The following is a 21,523-nucleotide window of genomic DNA, read 5'->3' on the forward strand; positions in this document are numbered from 1 at the left end:
ATGCTCTAAATCGTCCTGTAAGTTTTTCATTAGTGGATAATAATTGAGTTTATATAGATGGCCAAGATTTTTATTTATTTGTATACTTAGGTATCTTATTGCTTGCATTTGCCATCTAAAAGGTGATTCCTTCTTAAATTTTGAGAAATCCACATTATTCATTGGCATTGCTTCACTTTTATTTACGTTAATCTTGTAACCTGACACTTCTCCATATTCCTTCAATTTCTTATATAATTCTTTTATTGATAGTTCTGGTTCTGTTAAGTATACTATAACATCATCTGCAAATAAACTGATTTTATATTCCTTGTCATTTATTTTTATCCCTTTTATATTATTTTCTGTTCTTATCAATTCTGCTAGTGGTTCTATAGCTAACGCGAACAATAAGGGTGATAGTGGGCATCCATGCCGTGTTGACCTGCTTAAGTTAAATTGCTTTGATATATATCCACTTACTGTCACTTTCGCCAATGGCCCCTTATATAATGCTTTAATCCAATTAATATACTTCTCTGGTAAACTGAATTTTTGCAATACTTTGAATAAATAATTCCATTCTACTCTGTTAAAGGCCTTCTCTGCGTCAAAAGCAACTGCTACTGTTGGTGCTTTACTCCCTTCTACTGCATGAATTAAGTTAATAAATTTACAAATATTGTCTGTTGTGCGTCTTTTTTTAATAAATCCAGTTTGGTCTAGATTTACCATTTTAGGTACATACTCTGCTAATCTGTTTGCTCATAGTTTAGCTATTATTTTATAATCTGTGTTAAGTCTATATGACGCTGGTGCGAGTGGATCTTTCCCTTGCTTTAGTATTACTGTAATTATTGCTGTTTTACATGAATCTGGTAAGCTTTGTGTTTTATCAATCTGATTGATTACTTCCAGGAGGGGAGGAATTAATAAATCTTTAAATGTTTTATTCGAGATGGCAGAGGTCGACAGCATCGAGTCCACGCTGCTGAAGATCCAGCTGCGCTGGGTGGGTCACGTCTCCAGAATGGAGGACCATCGCCTTCCCAAGATCGTGTTATATGGCGAGCTCTCCACTGGCCACCGTGACAGAGGTGCACCAAAGAAAAGGTACAAGGACTGCCTAAAGAAATCTCTTGGTGCCTGCCACATTGACCACCGCCAGTGGGCTGATAACGCCTCAAACCGTGCATCTTGGCGCCTCACAGTTTGGCGGGCAGCAACCTCCTTTGAAGAAGACCGCAGAGCCCACCTCACTGACAAAAGGCAAAGGAGGAAAAACCCAACACCCAACCCCAACCAACCAATTTTCCCTTGCAACCGCTGCAATCGTGTCTGCCTGTCCCGCATCGGACTTGTCAGCCACAAACGAGCCTGCAGCTGACGTGGACTTTTTACCCCCTCCATAAATCTTCGTCCGCGAAGCCAAGCCAAAGAAAGAAGAAATGTTTTATAGAATTCTATTGGGAATCCATCCTCTCCTGGTGTTTTATTATTTGGTAATTTTTTTTATTTTCTCTTGTATTTCTACTATTTCAAATGGTTCTGTTAATTTATTTTGTTCCTCTATTTGTAATTTTGGTAGTTCAATTTTAGTTAAAAATTCATCTATTTTCCCTTCTTTCCCTTTGTTTTCAGTTTGGTATAATTGTTCATAGAATTCTCTAAAGTTTTCCTTGATCTCCGTTGGATTATATGTGATTTGTTTGTCTTTTTTCCTTGATGCCAATACCATTTTCTTAGCTTGTTCTGTCTTAAGCTGCCACGCTAGAATATTGTGTGTTTTTTCCCCTAGTTCATAATATTTCTGTTTTGTCTTCATTATGTTCTTTTCCACCTTGTATGTTGGTAGTGTTTCATATTTCATTTTTTTATCTGCCAATTCTCTTCTTTTAGTTGTGTCTTCCTTCATTGCTAATTCTTTTTCTATATTTACTATTTCCCTTTCCAACTGCTCTGTTTCCTAATTATAGTCCTTCTTCATCTTGGTTACATAACTTATTATTTGCCCTCTAATGAACGCTTTCATTGCATCCCTTAGTATAAACTTATCTTTCACTGATTCCGTATTTATTTCAAAGTACATTTTAATTTGTCTTTCAATGAATTCTCTAAAATCCTGCCTTTTAAGTCGCATGGAGTTTAATCTCCATCTATTCATTCTTGGAGGGATGTCCTCTAACTCTATTGTCAATATCAAGGGTGAATGATCCGATAATATTCTAGCTTTATATTCTCTATCTTGCATACGAGCTGATAACAAAAATAGGTCTATTCTTGAGTATGTTTATGTCTACCCGAGTAATATGAATATTCCTTTTCATTTGGGTGTTGTTTCCTCCATATATCCAAAAGTTGCATTTCTTCCATCGATTTAATTATAAATTTGGTTACTTTGTTCTTTCTGTTAATTTTTTTCCCAGTTTTGTCCATATTTGAATCCAAATTCAGGTTGAAATCCCCTCCTATTAATATGTTCCCTTGCATATCTGCTATCTTCAAAAAAATATCTTGCATAAACTTTTGATCTTCTTCGTTAGGTGAATATACATTGAGTAGATTCCAAAACTCTAAATATATCTGACATTTTATCATTACATATCTCCCTGCTGGATCTATTATTTCCTCTTCTATTTTAATTGGCACATTTTTACTAATTAATATAGCTACACCTCTTGCTTTTGAATTATACGACGCTGCTGTTACATGTCCTACCCAATCTCTCTTTAATTTCTTGTGCTCCAATTCAGTTAAATGTGTTTCTTGCACAAATGCTATATCAAATTTTTCTTTTTTCAGTAAATTTAGCAGTTTCTTCCTTTTAATTTGGTTATGTATTCCGTTAATATTTAAAGTCATATAGTTCAGCGTAGCCATTTTATACTTTGTTTATCTTCCCTTTCCGTTTCTCCATCATCACCTTTCCTCCTAATCCATTTCTGCTTTCTTGTTTTGAACACTTTATAAGACAACATTTCTAAAACATCAAACATTTTCCTTATTCTCCTATTTAAAAGTTCTTTAACCCCATTCTCCCCTCCCCCTCCTGAGTTGCCCTTTATCCCTTGTCGGGCAACCACATCTCCCCTCTCCATTTGGATTTATGCGAATTCACTCGCAAACGTCAACTGATTTTGCAGTGACTGTAACTCCTCCCCACCCAGCCCCCCCCGAAAAGATTTCAATTTTCATATGTAACAAAGGTCACTCTTTTAATTCCCTCCTTATTCCCTCTATTCCCTTTCCCTCCCTTATTAATTCTTGTCTATACTCTATATATTTTCCTCTAAATACGGATACATTCATGTATACACACTATATATATATATATATATACACACATATACCCCTTTACACACATACATATAGTTCGTGGTCATTTTTACTCTCATTACATGTCTTCATCTCTCTGCTTGTTTTGTAGTTGTTCTGCAAATTTCCTTGCTTCCTCTGGATCTGAGAATAGTCTGTTTTGTTGCCCTGGAATAACTATTTTAAGTACCGCTGGGTACTTTAACATAAATTTATATCCTTTTTTCCATAAGATCATTTTAGCTGTATTGAACTCCTTCCTCTTCTTCAGGAGTTCAAAACTTATGTCTGGATAGAAAAATTTTTTTTGACCTTGATATTCCAGTGGCTTTTTGTCTTCTCTTACTTTCTTCATTGCTTTCTCCAATATATTTTCTCTTGTTGTATATCTTAAGAATTTTACTAAAATGGATCTTGGTTTTTGTGGTTTCGGGGCTAAAGTTCTATGTGCCCTCTCTATTTCCATTTCTTCCTGTAATTCTGGTCTTCCTAGGACCCTGGGGATCCAATCTTTTATAAATTCTCTCATATTCTTGCCTTCTTCATCTTCCTTAAGGCCCACTATCTTTATATTATTTCTTCTATTATAGTTTTCTATTATATCTATCTTCTGAGCTAACAGCTCATGTGCCTCTTTAACTTTTAGATTCTTCTAATTTCTCTTTCAAGTCCTCTACTTCCATTTCTACAATTATTTCTCGTTCTTCCATATTTTCCACTTTTTTTCCTATCTCTGACATGACCATTTCTATTTTATTCATTTTTTCTTCTGCATTCTTAATTCTTCTTTTTATCTCATTAAATTCTTGTAATTGCCATTCTTTCACTGATTCCATATATTCTTTAAAAAAAGATACATCCATTGTCTTGCCTTTCTCTTCTTCTTCCACTTCTTTCTGTTCTTCTTCTTCCTCTGGATTGACCATCTGTTGTTTCCTTGTTTTCTTTTTACTCTCTTCTTTCTTCTTGTCATTATTGTCTGTGTTCTGCACCTGCTGCTGTGCTGCAGGTGTCTCTCTCAGCTGTGGAGATCGACTCCGCACCTGTTCCCCCCTCCCGTCAGTGTGTTTTTTTTCATGCGTGGTTGCGCACTTTTACTCAGCTCTGTGAGCCATTTTTGTAGTCCCGAGCCCGGGACTTCCACTGACCTGTGGGAGCGGGCTTCTCTCTCTTCGGACAGGTAAGGCCTTCACCTTCTTCTTCCGACATTCTTTCTTCCTCTTTTCTTCCCGTTGTTTTCGACTTTTCTCTCTTCGCTGCCATTTTCTTCTCACCTTTATTTTTACTTTATTATAAATTTTAATCTTGTACCTTTGTGCTTTGTGTGTTTTTTTTTTAACTTTTCGGGAGAGGGCTGGAATTCCCTGACCGGCCACTACTCCATCACGTGACTCCCTCCAGGTGCTCTTTCAATAAATATGAAATCTATTCACTACAATCAGAGCGCCTGCAGACTTTATTGTTTCAGCACTTTGCTTCAGAGAGCTGGGATAATGAGTATTCCACATGAGGGGAGTGAGACACATGGCTCCAGAGTGTAATTTTGCAGGACACGGAGCACAAATGTCCAAATCAATATTAGTCTCACTCCCCTCCCTTATCCCCCTCCCTTACCCTCAGCCATCCCTCTCTTCTCCCTTACCCCTACCCCCCACGACCCCCCCAATTCAACATCTGTCCCAACCCATCTCCCCCACCCCGACCAGGTTTACAGCCCCAGTAACAACATGCCTGAATTAAGGCCATTTCCTTCCCTGTCCAATCACCTCATGTCCCCCCACCCCCATTCTGTGTGTAGGCCCTGCACACCTTCCCCCCAAACTCCAACCGGATAAGATAACAGCCCCTTCCCTCCCACCCCCAGTTCTTTTTGCTGCCCCCAGCCCAGCCAGGTACATCTGCTGCTGCCCTTCATTGTCACAAGTAGCCCACACCCCTCCCCACAGTCCGTTTCAGGTCAATTATCCCGCACTTTATAGTTTCTGTGGGGTCAGGAGGAGGGTCTTGACAAAACACATAGCAAAGTGGGAAAAGAGGCAGGGTCAAATCGATGGAAAGTAATACCTATGGCAGGGGCAGCCAACCTGTTACATTCTGTGCATGCAACATTTTTTCCCTTGGTGATCACCATGCTGTATTTGGCTTTGGCCTTTTAATAAGTTGAGAGTGAACAGAAGGACAGAGAAGAAAGAGGTGTATATTGGGTGGGGGTGGGAGGGGATGGGGTGGTGATGGTGGTGGTGCTATCCTTGTTGGGGGGGCAGGGAGAAAAATCAGATTCTGTCTAGGCCAATCAGGCCTCAATCTACACTGATTGTGCTTCCTTCCATGTGCCTCCTAGTCATTGAGGGAAGGTAAACCACTCAGGGGCCTGGGGTGGTGAAGGAGACCACCGGAGGGGGGGGGTAGGTGGCTGAAAAATTTTTTTTTCACTATCTGTGGATGGCTTGTTTGACTTTAATAGAAACTGTTCAGTGGCACCCCACCCCCTGCCTCCAGTGGAACCCAGGAAATGTGCCATATCTTAGATAGGCCACAGGTCGGAGGTGGGGATTGGGGAGGTGCTGCGGTCCAATGAGCCAATGGATCTCTCAAGGTGTCGCTGGAGTCTGGCGATCTCTCTCCAACTCCACCCAGGAGATCAGTGGACGAGCGTGTCCCACCCTGCAAGAGTAGACAACCAGAGCTCCAGTGGGAGCACCAAGGTCTCTGTTGCAGAGCAGACGTAATGAACTTGTAGCACATCCTGTGACCGTGCCAGCTGGGTTAGCCCTCTCACTGGAGAAGATTGGGGAAGTTTCTGGGCCAGGATGGGCTGTGGCTCCATGCTGTCAGCATGTACACAGACTTACCTCTTCACCTCTCTGAAGAGGTGCGTTCCAACCCTGATGAGATGAACATGCCTTGTGTTTTGTTTGGAATCTAACCATGCATACACATGATTTAGGGTAAGTAAAAGTTGACATGCTTCCCTGAGGAGAAACTAAATCCAACAAATACACCTCTTGTTGATACCACAAAGATCTTCACCCAACAGTACCCCAGGCCCACGGAAGCCCACCTTACAATTTTATATAGAGGACTCTCTCAAGGTTTAGAACTGACTCCCAAGGGTGGATGTCTGGGAGATTACTTCGGCTCCGTCCGCCGCATTAGGGTGGATCTCCCTGTGGCCACCCATTTCACGTCCCCGCCCCACTCCCTTATGCATGGCCAGACTGAGACCACCTGCAAATTGGAGGAACAGGACGCCACCTTCCGGTTGGAGGGTGGCCAGGCATTAATATCGATTTCCGCTAGCACCCCCCAGCCCTATTCCCCATGTTTCCCATCTTACAGCTGTCTCTCTCTTTCCCATTCCATCTATCTCCTGTCCTCCAACTCTGCTTTACAGAGCCACCCCCCCCCCTTCCCCAATCCTATCCATGGCCTTTTGGCCGTTGATGTTCTCCTTCACATCGTTTCTTCCCTCCTCCCCATACCTTGAAGAAGAGCTTAGGCCAGAGACATGGATCATATGTCTTTACTTCCTATGGACCTTGCGAGACCTGCTGAGTTTTTACTACAATCACAGCGTTTGCAGGCTTTCGTGTTTCATTCCTGAAATTCCACTCGATGCCAGAGTGTGGTCAAAGCTACCCTGCATCAAAAGGGTTGCCAGCGGAGGACCAATGCAAAGTTTATTCAACATGAGCCAGTGAGATGATTGGACAAACAATTACAACATTCAGAAACTCTTTGAAATTCTAAAACAACCACCACTACCTGTTGCAGTTCAACATTGAACTGTGGGAGGTGCATTGTGCTGCAGAGACGCTGCGATCAGTGTCAGGGCTCAAAACACTTCAGCCTCTGAAACGTGGGGTCAAGACTTGGCGCACAGAATAGTCTACAATTCAGGCCAATACACAGTGCGTGGGCTTGTGCACATCCCTACAATCAGTGCATAGACATCAATCCTCGATCCTACAGTGTGGGTTTTGATCTCCCACCCAACACCCAGAGAAGGCGGTCTGATCTCCCACCCAACACCCAGAGAAGGCAGTCTGATCTCCCACCCAATACCCAGAGCAGGGGGTCTGATCTCCCACCCATCACCCAGAATGGAGCTAGTGGATGACTGGAAATGAGGCAAAATGAAGATCTCTTCCCCCACTCAAGAAAACATTCAAAGTTCTCATGGGGGGTAGTTTTCCCAGTGGTGCCCCTGCCTTCTGCCCGCGCGAACACCCTGCCTTCTGCCCCTGCTGATTTGCCACCTCCTCCTCTACCCACAACATTCAGCCACAATGCCACTGTTTGCACCTACTTCTGGAGACTGAGGTTGAGGGAGTAGCTTGCAGACTTGATCTTGTTCTGGCACTCCAGGTGGGTCATGCCCTCAGTGCTGAAGCCATCGATGGCCACTATGATGTCCCCTTGGCTGATATTCGCCAGGGCTGCCTTGCTACCTGGACTGATCTGAAATGAGAAGAAGCAGAAGAACATAAGAAATAGGAGCAGGATTCAGGCATTCGGCCTGTTGGGCCTGCGCCACCAGTCAATGAGATCATGGCTGATCTGATGATCGGCTCATCTCCACCGACCTGCCTTTTCCCCATATCCCTTAATTCCCCGACTATGTAAAAAATCTATCCAACCTTGTCTTAAAATACATTCCGAGGTCATCTCCACTGCTTCAATGGGTAGCAAATTCCACAGATTCTCTGGGAAAAGCAGTGCCTCCTCATCTCCGTCCTCAATCTATTCCCCTGGATCTGCTAGTTCTGGTCTGCCCCACTAATGGGAACAATTTACCCTCCTCAATTTTATCTATAAAATCCTCTTTCATTCTATAAATACCAGTGAGTACAGTCCTAGACGACTCCATCTCTCCTCATAGGCTGAAGTAACACAGCCCAAGCAATGGGTGAACATTAGAAACTTCACAGTAAAACACTGACAGAGCATGGTCACTATAGCGACCAGCTGCTGAAAGGTGTCAACGTCGATGGCGGGCATGTACAACCTGACCCAGCCCACAGGTGACGAGCATTCCTCAGTCTAAGAGAAAAACACAATCCTGGAAAACAGTTTGAAGGGCAGGAGGAAACCGACGCAGGCATTGGGACAACACAAAATGTCCTGACGAACTGCTCAGGATTTGCATTGGTCCTCAGTTGGCAACCCTTTTGATGCAGGGTAACAGCACTGCACTAACTGCTACACTAACCGTGTCACCTCAACACTTTGTAAATCAAAGCTTCAACCCTAAAAGGCCAATGGCCCTGCAATGAAAGCTCATCAATGAGCATTTGTTTGCGAGTCGAGGAATTACCCAGCAGAGGAACAGAGAACTCAGCAGTATGGAGCCCATGGATACATACAACCCAATAGAGACAGTCACAGAGAACAGCAAAACTAGTTTCCAAAGTAGGGTTCTACAAACACCGCACACTGGGCAGTTACTGAAACATCGCGGACAGATGAACCAGGAGCTGCTCCGTTTTAAAGAGGAAGACAATAAACTGAGGGAAACAAAATTGATCTGAAGGGGACGGTTATCGTAGCCCAGGCCTCAGTGTAGATGGTTGTGTGGGCAGGAAAGTCCCCACCCGTGAAACAGGGCCCCTGCTGATGACTCCAGATTGATTGTCAGAGTTCCCACATGACGCCACATACAACCCTGAGATTCCTTTTCCCTCCAGACGCGGCAGAATTACCACTAATTGGTAATGCAAAAAATAAACTGTTCACAGCGTAAACATGTAAACAGATAACGAATGTAAACAAACTGACTGTGCAATACAGAGAGAATAATAAAGTACACAAGTATGAGTTCTTAAATGACTCTCTGATTAAGTTTGTTGTTGAGGAGTCTAATGGTGGAGGGTGGTAGCAGCTGTATCTGAACCATCAAAGAGAGACATATTTTCTCCAGGGTCTCCCTCCACCCTGAACCAGACCGACCCAGTCAGGCCACACCCAGAGCTCAGACCAACCTAGTAACAAGCCCCGTGCTTGGACTGACTCAGTCACACCCCCCCCTTCAGACTGACCCAGTCACAACCCCCTCAGACCGACCCAGTCACAACCCCCTCAGGCCGACCCAGTCACAACCCACTCAGGCTGACCCAGTCACAGGAGATCCCACGATCAACTGCAGGTTCAGGTTTATAATCTGCTGACTGTACATGTACAACCCAAGGAAGCAGTGTTTCTCCAGACCATGGTGCACACACATAATCCACAGCACATTAAAAACCACATATATACATAAAGATACAAAACAAATATACATAAACATATCTATATATAACAGCTTGCTCTCATCCTTTCTCCACCCATAGAACATAATAGCACAGAAAACCCTTTGGCCCACAATGTTGTGCCCACCTACATACATCTTCCAATTAAAAAAAAACCTAAACCCTCGTAACCTTTCATCCATGTGCCTAAGGGTCTCTTAAATGCCCCTATTGTTCCAGCTTCCACCACCCCCCGGCAAGGCTCCCACAACTCTTTGTGTGAACAACGTATCCCTGATGTCTCCCCTAAACTTTCTTCCCCTCACTTTGTATGGACGTCCTCTGGTGTTTGCCACTCCCACCCAGGTGCTGGCCGTCCACCTTATCTGTGCCTCTCATAATCTTGTAGATCTCTATCAAGTCTCTTCTCATCCTTCTACGTTCCAGAGAGAAAAGTCCCAGCTCTGCTAACCTTGCCTCATAAGACGCATTTTCCAATTCAGGCAACATCCTGATAAATCTCCTCTACACCCTCTCCATAGCTTCCACACCTTTCTTGAGGTGACTTTATTGATACTGACATGGGACTGACGGGAGAGAATGGGGCAGTGAAATCAGTGCGGGGACTGGTACAGTGCTGTTGGGAGGCACTGAAAATTCGGGGCAGTATAGATTCAAACCATCATAACTTTTGAAAAGCCGTGTCAGGCCATCATAAGTTGGGGACTATCTGCTCAGGGGTTGTAAGTAAATTAGGCACCACAGGTTTTAATAGGCCGGAATTAGCTTCTACCCCTCCTCCACCTGTCTCCACCAACACCCCACTCCTCCACCCTTTCATACTGCACGGTAACATGAGCCTGTGCCACCTAATTACACCCAATTGACCTAAAACCCCCTGGTACGTTTTGAAGGATGGGAGGAAATCGAGCACCTGGAGGAATCCTACGCAGACACGGGAAGAACATACAAACTCCTTACAGACAACGTTGAGCTAACCATGTCGTCTATTTTAATTTCCAGCATCTACGGATTTTTCAACTTCCATTCGCAAGATCACCTCTTCTGTTGAGCTGCAAGCATTTGAAGTCATGATATTTGAAAAAGGCATCGTTTTTAAACGCAAAGCAATCTGATCCCCGATGCAAGTTTCACCTCCAGCAGAGGGACCAAAGAAAATATTCTCTGTTTGCAGCAGATTCAAGGGATGAAGCAATGTATTGCCCAGTCCAATGGATAGCTGGCCCAGTGCATCAGTGAGGAGGGTATTACATCCAGGACAGATCTGTACCCTTCCCAACAGAGCTTTCTCTGCGGGTGGAGGATTTGCTCAGAAAGAAATTACTGTCTGCTCAAATCAAGGTGGAATTAGAAACAGTCATCACCCAAATACCCAGGGCTCACTCATTCCCCTTCCCTTTACCATCATTAAGTATAAAGTAAATATCAGTGCAGACTTCGCAAACATTTTTATTTTGCAGCCGCTGCCTTAAGTTAATCCCTGAAACCAGAGTCTACTTTTTCCAATTAATCTTGTCACTGCTGGGTGCCCCAACAGCAACCTCAATATCACCAAGACCAAGAAGCTCAAATCTGAACCCGTTGACACTTTTATTCACATTTCTTTCATCTTGAGTACAGTTTACCAGTGATTCTGCCTGGCCTGCAGGAAAAAGAATCTCAGGGTTGTATGTGATGTGCTGTATGTACTCTGACACTAAATTTAAACTGCACCCCTGGAACGTCTGTGAATACCCAGATGTGCAGTAGCGACAATGGCTGGGTTCTGGTTGTCCCCAATTAAAGCACAGTTGGGTGAATATTGTTCAACGCGAGTTTATTGTTATACACAAGTTCTTTCTTGCAGCTCCTAACCAGACGTGAAAGTCTACACTGGCAAAAAAATATAAAATACCCCAAATGGATGACAGGAAAAGTGAAATCAAGCAAAGGACAAAGTCATTGAATACACGGACCAATGATGTGTTACAGAGGCATGCGCTCCTTCCCACCACTGGAAACTGAACAATTTCATTGGGCAAGCCTGCTGTCAATCAAAGAGCATTTTCAAGAGATTAAAAAAAACAAGGTCAGAGAAATTTAGCAGGTCGAACATTGTAACCAACGTTTCAGGCTTAAACCCTTCATTAAGGCATGAGCAAAATGTCGGCAGGCACCCGAACAAAATGGAGTATTTATGATTAGCCGAATTTTCAATAATTTTTTTAATGCCTTATACTTCAGTGTCCACAGACAACTGCTTTTAAAAAAATTCACCTGATTTTGCTTACCCAGAATACTCATCTGTAAAGGGTGTTTGGCCAAGCTTTTGTCTGAAGAGAGTGCTCCCACCTCCCTTTCCCTGCTGCCCTCCCTCCCACTTCGTCTTACCCTCCCCCCACCTCCTGAAACCACCAACCACAGCCGTAATCAAACCACATTGTGCACAGGGTTGGTTCTTGCGTGGACCTGGAGCTCTGTGCCACTGGTGAAGTCAGTGCGTCACCAGGAGACAACTTTGCCAAGCCAGGCATGCAACAAAAAGGTCACGCATTCCCGACACCAAGAGAACAGAGTGTGGGCGGGGTTTCTAATGCGGGTTTTAACTGTGTGTTTTTGGGCTGATGTCCATCTCATCTCACTGGGATTTGGCAGCCAGTGCAATCTCACACCCTGACAAGAGCTCCCCACCCCGCCCCTCCCACCTCGGCATAAGGATATATGAAAGGATGTACAGGCTTCCTGAGCAGAGGGCAGCATGACCAGAGTAGGTACTCGAACCAACACAAGGCCGCACCCGGGGCGAGTCCGGCTCATCTGGAAGCCTGTGCTGCTGTTTAACAGCCAAGTAATGCAGCACCCTGGCTCCCTCGCACTTTCTGCAACCCTACAGCAGCTTGAAGGGCTGGGCCCCTTTAAAGGAGGGGACATTGGGCCCACACCAGCACGTCGGGAGGGGGGTGAAGGGGGGGAAAAAATCAGCCAACATTCTGACACAGAGACCAGCACCTCGCCCAGGCGGGCACACCCGCACTGATCCCCACCCAGGGGCAGGGGACCAAACATCTAGTCAAGGCCGAAGGAAAGACAGCAGAAAGCAGAGACACTGACAAGCATAAGGTGAGCCAATCAGAGTTGAAGCACAAGATCAGAGGGCAGTCTGGCCGAGGGCAGAAAACGAGAAGGGAGTAGGGAGGGATTAGCAAGAGAAAGATGAATTTCAACATAGGAGTTTTGTATTTAAAAAACTGGTGTCATTGCTGTAACATCAGCACTGCCCAGTGGCGGAAAAATCATTACACTGAGTAGGGGCCTGGAATGGAGGGGAGAGGGTCCTGGCAGGAGCAGGGACCTCAGGCTCTACAATTCTTTTGATCCTAAAAGTTCAATTGACACCCCCGGCACTTATCAGGCCCCTGGCATATTGTGACCCCCTTGGATAGTCCCATTGAACACCCGGGGGTCGATATCGACCACTTTGGAGACCCCTGATATGTTATTTAACGGAACTCAACGTCACTTTATTCTGTTCAATGAAGGGCGGGGGCAGGGGGCAAGATCACGGGGAGCCTTACTGAAGCTCAGCCTAAGGGGCCCGAGTGAATGTCAGGGTGTGCAGACCTGTGGAGAGTGCGAAGCGGAGACGCAGCATTCCCCCTGGGGGCTCTAATTGCCATCAGCTCCGTCAAGCTTTAAACGGCCTGCTTAAAAAAAGATGAGAGTGGTTTATTTTAAAAACCTGCAGCAGCGAGGTCTGCGCCCAAGATGGTGGTGTCTATGTTTGAAAATGACCTTGAGGGATTGTGGGCTCTGGGGGAGTGGAGGACTGGTACAGGGCACCAGAAAACCAGGGAGGGGGGGGGGGGGAACCATCCCCTTTTTCAAAAAGGAGAAATAGAGGCCAAGACCCAATGGGACGGTGACCACGGTGGCGGAGGACCAGAGAGGGGTTCTGTGGCTGGAGAACACCCAGGCTGTTGGTGACCCAAGGCGAGGAATGTGTGCAGGCCGTGGGTGACTGTGGTCAAGGGTCTCGTGCCAGCCTGCGGACTACCGGAGACTGGCTGAAGGGGCAGCAGGTATCAGAAATGAGATGTGAGAGGACACCAAGGGTTTCCTACTTGTGTCGAAAGGTTTGGACCCAGAGCTCAGGTCACTGATGGTTCAGACTGAAGGTTGTGTGGTTACAGGAATTCTGGAGGCTAAGCCTTGGGCACTCAGTGACTCTAGGGGTGACTTTCTTTCACTTTTCTTTCTCTGGATATAAGGGGTGCTGGACAATTTCTGCAGATGGCGAATCTTACTATGGTAGAAGAGAGGAAATTTCATGTAACGTCTGTTTTATTACATGACAATAAAAAATGTTGAATCTAAAATTCTGACAAAAGAGCCTTTTAATGTAACCCTTGGTACACATGCTCCCTTCTGAGGGGCTCTGGTAGTTTGTGTGCTGGTGATCAAAGCAGAAACTGCCCACAATCCAATTCTTTGAACTCAACTGCTTCAAATGTTTCTGTGGTGACCTCTGCACCTGCAGGAAGACCACCTAAGGGGCTGACTCCACCTGGCGTAGAAGGTTGAGTGATATTTAAGATTATGAGGGGGATAGATAGAGTTGATGTGGATAGGCTTTTTGCATTGAGAATAGGAGAGATTGAAACAAGGGGTCATGAGTTAAGGGGCACACTCAGAGAGTCGTGGCTGTGTGGAATGAGCTTCCGGGAGAAGTAGTGGCGGCAGGGTCTATTTTGTCATTTAAGGAAAAATTGGATAAGTATATGGATGGGAGGGGAATGGAGGGTTATGGGCAAGGTGCAGGTAGGTGGGACTAGAGGTGAGTACTTAGTTCGGTGCAGACTAGAAGGGCCAAAATGGCCTGTTTCTGTGTTGTAATTGTTATATGGTTATATGGGTGTGTTGGTTGTAATCCATCAGTAGTGCCTGAGGTAATTATGGAGAAAATAGCAAAACCTTTGGCCAACCATAAGATCATCCAAAGGTCAACAAGGTTTAATGAAAGGGAAACCGTGCTTGCCCAATTTGTGGCAGTTCATCAACAAAGCTGCAGAGAGGGTGGAGGAAGGGAAGCCAGTCGATGGCATGTATTTGGACTTCCAGAAAGCATTGACACACGCTGTCAACAGGACAAGCCTCCAGTTGTGGATCAGTGATCGACAACCAGTGGGCTGTCAATGGGTCCGGTGCGAGGAGATCAGCTGATTAGAATCGACAGCAATAATGCCGAAACAGGTGGGTGGGCGATTTTTGAGCTGGCCATGCCACGGGGGAAATATCGAACACTTGAATGAGTGGACACAAAGTGTGACACTTTGGAAGAAGAATGGAAAACAGCTCATTTGTACAGAGTATGATGACGTGCAAAAGAATTGGAGGGTCCTACTTCACCAAAATCAAAGTGTTGTACAAGGAGGAACTCAAAAAGAGTAGGGATATAAAAGTTGGCAAAGCTATGATGCAAATTGATGAGACTGCGCTTGGGATCTGGAAGATGGTTTTGGTCTTCATGTTTGAGGAATTATATTTTTACTCAGGATGCAGTTTAGGAGGGGCCACTGTGTTTAGCCCTGGATGAAACGACTGATAAAAATCACGAGGGTTGGGTCAGTAGAACGAGGCAATCCTACTGAAACATGTTGGACTAACATGTGATGCTGAGAAGATGTTTCCTCCTGATGAAAGTGTCCCGGAGCTACGTTTGAGCATAAAGGGTCAACAGTTTCAGAGATTTCCTTTCATCTTTCTTTGGATCTCTCTTCCCCAAAGAGGTGGACAGTGAACACACTCAAAGCTAACTTGACTGTTAAACCACAAAGGAGGATGGTGGCATGAAATGGAGGTGCTGAGCCCAAGATTGGGTCAGTCACGATGATGGAATGGCGGGATGATGACTGAAAACTCGGCTGAATGGTGTACCCACAACAACCTTGCGCTTATTGTCACCAAAACCAAGGAGCTGATTCTTGACTTCAGAGGCATACAATTCAGTGATCAGAGTTGGAGAGGGTGAACAAATTTAAGTTTTTGGGAGTCATGATCTCAGAGGATCTTTCCTGGACCCAGCACACTAATGGCGTCATGAAGAGAACACGTCAGCACCTCTACATCATCAGGAGTTTGTGGAGGTTTGGTATGATGTCTGAAACCCTGGCAAATTTCTACTGATGCGTTGTGGAAAGTGTGGTGACCTCCAGTACGGGGACACCAATACCCCCGAGGGTAAAGCCCGGTAAAAATGGACACAGCCCAGGACATCACAGGCAAAACCTTCCCTGCCATCAAAAACACCTACGGGGAACGCTGCCATCAGAGAGCAGCAGCAATCATCAAGGATCCACACCACCCAGTACATGCCCTGCTCTCACTGCTACCATCAGGAAAGAGATGTGGGCACCACAAGACTCGGATCACTAAGTTCAGTAACCTCCACCATCAGACTCAACAATAAACTCAATCAGGACTCTTACTTGAGCACTTTATTGATTGTTTTTTTTCTCTCTGTATTGCAGTTTGTTTACATTATTTGTTTACATGTGTATGTCATGTACAGTTTCTTTTGCACTACAAATAAGTGGTAATTCTGCCTCAGCCGCACAAGAATCTCAGGGTTGTATGTGATGTCATGTATGTACTCTGACAATAAATCTGATGAGGTAGGTCAAGGGGCTGATTGGTCGACTCCCTGTTTCACACACCCATGTACTTTAAGTGATGTCCGTATTTTGAACAAAATGCTTGGCTGCTAGGAATTGATCAAAGTAGAGTCAATTGCTGGAAAGCAATTGTTGGAGGATAGCTTTAAATTTTGACATACACAGGCCATTTTGGCCCACAAGCTTACAACCCCCAGTACTCTTTGAACGGCCGGTAGGAAACTGGAGCCCCCCGGAGAAAGTCCAAGCAGACACGGGGAGAACATACAAACTCCTCACAAACAGTGCAGGGCTCAAACCCCAGTCCTCATTGCTGGCGCTGTAACAGCCTTTGCGCTAACTGCTAAGCTCACCATGCCATCTGTGTCACCTCGTTTAGATTCCAGACCATCGCGGTGAAGCGAAAAGCGAGGCACACGAAGAAGATAATTCTCAGACAGACTCGTATGGGTGAGACTGCCCTCAGTGATTAGTGCGATTGTGGGGACTGAGACGAAGGGGAAGACCGTAGAACCACAGAGAGGGGAGCAACGACAAGGTGCCACAGTGGCGGCAACGGTCTCCAATAGAGAACAAATAGAACAATGTACATTGATGGAAATGTACGCGACCAAGGATGTGAAAAGGCTTTGAACTTTTTTTTTGGTAAGTAATCTATTGTGAATAAAGTTTATTTTTGGAATAAAGTGATTGTGGGGACTATGTTTCCACTGGAATTAGAAGGAAATTACGTGCGAGCAGTCTTCCGATCAAAATTTATTGCTGTGAACATGTCCCGAAATTTGCTGTTCTGTGGCAGTATTACAGGTGCAAATATTGCTATAAAATTACATTTAAAAATAAATATATCAGTGCAAAATTAAAACGAGGAAAAGTGAGGTAGTGTCTGATCTGAGTCCACTCCGAAATCTGACAACTAATTCACACAACTTCATTCAAACGGCCAAGGCCCACGGCCGAGGCCCACGGCCGAGGCCCACTGCTGGCTGAATATTGGCTCCCATCTTCACCAAAAGATTGACGTGTTACTTTAGAGAACATTTACTTTTGCAGTTTTAAGCATGTGTATTTTTAAAAAAAATAATTTTGTACAATTATGGAATGTACTACACAAAAAAAAGACAAACATTGTGAGAATACATACAAGTGCCCAAAGCACGGCCACGATAATAAAAAATAGACATAGTAACTTTTATTTAATTTCTCCAAAACCCTGACCCAAGACAAGGTTGAAAATTAATTTTGATGAAATAAAGCACTCACTCTGAAGTGAGACAACAGTGCTAAGGGGGGAAAACGCAGAATTTTCTGTGGACACTGAAGTTGAAGTAAAAACACACAATTGCTGGAGAAACTCGGCAGGTCAGTGTCCAATATATAGCAAAGGTGGAGATACATCACTGACGTTTTGGGCTTGAAGGGCTCTAGCCTGAAATGTTGGTTCTGTATCTCTGCATTTGCTACATAAAGGAAGCTGTTTGACCTGCTGAGTCTGTCCAACAATTTTGTGTGTTTTTACAATACAGTACTAAACACTGAACCTAAAGATTATGATAATAGTCCATGAACAGGTCCCAGAACGTTTGGAATCTAAAGTTTGAATCTATAGCCCCTTTCACACACGCATCCCACTAAATTGGCCATTCAGTGTCCCGGGATAGGAACGGGGTGGGGGGGGGTTTGGCTTTTCCCACTAGACAACTCCTAACCGGGACACTTCCACACTTGCAAGGAGCCATCCCCGGGGTTCGGACTGTTTTACCTTCCACTGGTGCAATTACTCGTTTCACACTTGCCTGATCTCAACACCGGCGTCTGCAGTCACCGGGGATTGTACTGGGGGTCGAGGCCGGCGATCCCTGGCGGGAGATGATGTCAGCTGACGCCAGCGGTGAGCCGATTTTGCTTTTGCACTTTAAAGGCTGATTGGCGTTCAATTCCTGTGATCTCTGGCAAGTGTGAAAGGGGCTATTAATTGCATATTCATTTTAAATTTATTTTCCTTGATTTTTTTTGGTGGTTGCTTGAATTCCAAATACCAGGGGCTTTACTGCCCACATACGAGCAAGGGAAGGCGTGGCCAAACAAGCTAAGGAAGGGATTCTCTCCGGCCTTCTGCTCGCCTCATTTTGCTGTAACATCAGATGGAAATAGAGTCTGAACCATCCTGACATTCTGCCAATTGAGGACCCAAATGTCGCGCCTTCCTATCACATTCCGCATTCTTGCCAGGTCAGATGATTGTTAAATATTAACAGGCTCTCCTGAGAAGCAAACTGATACTCCAGTGTCAGGTGCCACCGTGACCTTTGCTCGCATCTAAAAACAACTTGAGGAGATTGTGCCAACCCCCGAGAAATGCTACTTCCTACCCCCAATCCAGGAGGGGGTGGGAGGCACGGGAAAGATCAATGAAATGCTGAAAGGCCTGAACAGAGTGGAAGGGATGTTCCCCCATGGTAGGTCAGTCTAGAACAAGAGGGGACAACTTTAGGATAAAAGGGTGTCAATTTAAAACTGAGAAGTGGGAAAACTTTGCAGTCAGAGTCTGTGGAACTTGTTGCCACAGGCTGCAGTGGAAATGAGGCTGCCGGGTGTATTTAAGGCAGAGATTGACATGTATTGGATTCGTCAGGACATCGAGGGTAATAGGGGGCTGAGTGGGAGGATGGATCAGCTCACGGTCAGAATGGCGGAGCAGGCTTGACGGGCCTCCTGCATCTTGTGATCCGGCTCACCAAACCTGCTCCACAATTCATTTAAGACCATGGCCTGATCTGGCCGTGGACTCAGTCCTACCTGCTTGCCTTTTCCCCATCACCTTCAACTCACCAACAATGCAAAAAAAAAGTGTTAAATACATTCGACGAGGCAGCCTTTGGGCAGAGAACTCCGCAAGTTCATTCGTCTCTGGGGAAAAGAAGGTCCTCCTCATCTTTGTCCCAAATCATTTGCCTCGAATCCGGAGGATGTACCCCAGTTCTACCCTCTCTTATGAGGGGAAACAACCCAACAACCCTCCTTATCTACCCCTCTCATAATGCTGTATGTTTAGAACACTACAGCACCGTACAGTCCTTTCGGCCCTCGATGTTGTGCCGACCCATATATTCCTTCCTTAAAAAAAATACTAAACCCTCTCTACCCCATAACCATTTTTATTCCATCCTTGTGTCTAAGTGTCTCTTAAATGCTCCCAATTCCAGGCCCCCACAACTCTGTAAAGAAAAAATGTACCCCTGACATTGCCCTTAAACTTCCCTCCCTTAACTTTGTACAGATGTCCTCTGGTGTTTGCCGTTCCTGCCCCGGGAAACTCGCACAGCCTATGCCTCATCATCTTGTAGACCTCTATCAAGTCTCTCATCCTTCTACGCTCCAAAGAGAAATAAAAACTTTCTCTCATGAGACTCGTTTTCCAATCCAGGCAACATCCTGATAAATCTCCTCTGGAAGGTGAGGGGATTTCTATGAGATCCCCTCACATTCTTCAAGATTCCAACCAGTATCCACCCCTCATCAACCTGACTTAAAGACTCAAACAGATTTTCTTGACGATGTGGCCGGGGTGAAGAAGTGATGTGAAGGGGTGCTTTCCCTGACCACTGGCATTGGACTTTATCCAACCGCACCTCAGCCGGGCCTCTATGCTGGGGGTGGGGGGGGGGGGGGGGTCAACTTTGGATCTCAGCATTAGTGGCGTGGCAGCGAATCTTCCAACTGCCATCCACTCTCCACTCAAGAGATGCCAAGTGGTACCTCCCAGTGGCCTGCACCATCATGAACCAAATGTTTTCAGGCCAAAGCCCAAACTTGAGTTTTTTCTCTCCACACACACAGTCTGACCAGCCAAGTATAACATTGCTTTTCCCCGAACCATTCAGACTGAATGCATTGGGGTGGCCCGGTTGGCGTAGCGGTGAGCGCAACACCTTTACAGCGCCAGCAATTGGGACCTGGGTTGGAATCCTTGCTGCCTGAAAGGTATTTGCACATTCTCCCCATGTCTGCATGGGTTTTCCCCAGCAGGGCTCCGGTTTCCTCCCACTCTTCAAAACTAAAAAAGGACCGGGGTGTAAGTTAATGGGTGTAATTTGTGCTGTAGGGCCAAATGGCCTGTTACAGAGCTATATGTCTAAATTTTAAAAAATATTATGCAGAACCGAGCCATTCCATTTATGGTCACGAATACAAAATGCTTCGCACACAAAAGATGGTGTCATTATTGACGCCTACCCAATTCGCTCTCTTTCCCCACCCATCTCCCTTCCATTCTGATCAGAGTGACCCTTCTTAACCATTTTAATCAATTCTCAGCTTCTTTCTTTTCCACCTATGACACCCTCAAAGTTAGCCAGTCCCCCCCTCCCCCGCCCCCCCCCTCCCCCTCCCCCCGCCCCCTGCCCCCGCCCCCGCCCCCTCCCTCCCCCTCCTCCCCCCCGCCCTCGCTCCCCCCCGCCCTCCCTCCCCCCCGCCCTCCCTCCCCCCCGCCCTCCCTCCCCCCCGCCCTCCCTCCCCCCCGCCCTCCCTCCCCCCCGCCCTCCCTCCCCCCCGCCCCTCTCCACTTCCCCCCTCTCCACTTCCCCCCTCTCCACTGCCCCCCCTCCATCTCCCTCCTCTCCAGAGAGATGCCCCTATCAAGACATGAAAGAGAAGCATAGAATCCCTTCAGAGACACTGAGTGTCCGTGGAACCCGCCGCTTCCTCCTCTGATGCCACCATCTCCTGAGATCATGCCCTCCGTAGCCGCATGACCTCCTGTCTGGTCCAGAGGTGAGCCTGAGCTCCAGGTGTCCAAATCAACCCCCCGCCATTCCCCCTCCCCTCCACAAATCCCCAAACCCCCAGATCTACCAAGATCTGACAGGATCTGGAACCTTGTTCACAACCTATTCAACCACCACTGTTTCTGGTTAAAGCCTCCCCCACCCCATCAGTGGGCAGCTGGCTTACCACCACCGTGGTCTGTACAATGCCATAGTCCACACGTTGAACAATGAAAAGCGGCAGGTGAGGGCGAGTAAAAAGCAAAGAAAAACTATGACTGCAAAGCGAGTGCAGATCCTGCAATTCCAAAATAAAACAGGAAATGCTGGAGATGCTCGGCAGGTCAGACCGTGTCTGAGGATGGCTCATAGGAACCAGGATACAAGAGGGTGTCAAGGACAAGAGGGGCTTCTGAAGGGCCTCAGATGCAGAAGGCTTCCTGACCGTGTTTGGATCTGGAGCTCAGGCGGCCAATGGACTGAATGGGAATCTGCGGCTGCAGAGGTTGCAGGAGCCCTGGAAGCGAATCCACAGACACTCAAATTCTAGCTTTTACTTCTCTTT

At 45.8% G+C, this 21,523-nt stretch overlaps 1 protein-coding gene across 6 annotated transcripts in view; it reads right to left on the bottom strand.

Annotated features, from left to right (window-relative positions):
* LOC138736363 (LIM domain-binding protein 3-like) overlaps positions 1–21,523 on the bottom strand; it is a 163,925-nt gene that overhangs the window by 100,981 nt on the left and 41,421 nt on the right. For all 6 annotated transcript variants that reach the window (XM_069885746.1, XM_069885744.1, XM_069885745.1 and 3 more), the window contains exon 3: positions 7,604–7,755. In XM_069885746.1, coding sequence (XP_069741847.1) covers positions 7,604–7,755 — 152 coding nt within the window. The remainder of the gene's footprint in view (positions 1–7,603; positions 7,756–21,523) is intronic.

The sequence above is a fragment of the Narcine bancroftii genome, chromosome 6 (genome assembly GCF_036971445.1).
Source record: "Narcine bancroftii isolate sNarBan1 chromosome 6, sNarBan1.hap1, whole genome shotgun sequence".
Classification (NCBI taxonomy): Eukaryota; Metazoa; Chordata; class Chondrichthyes; order Torpediniformes; family Narcinidae; genus Narcine; species Narcine bancroftii.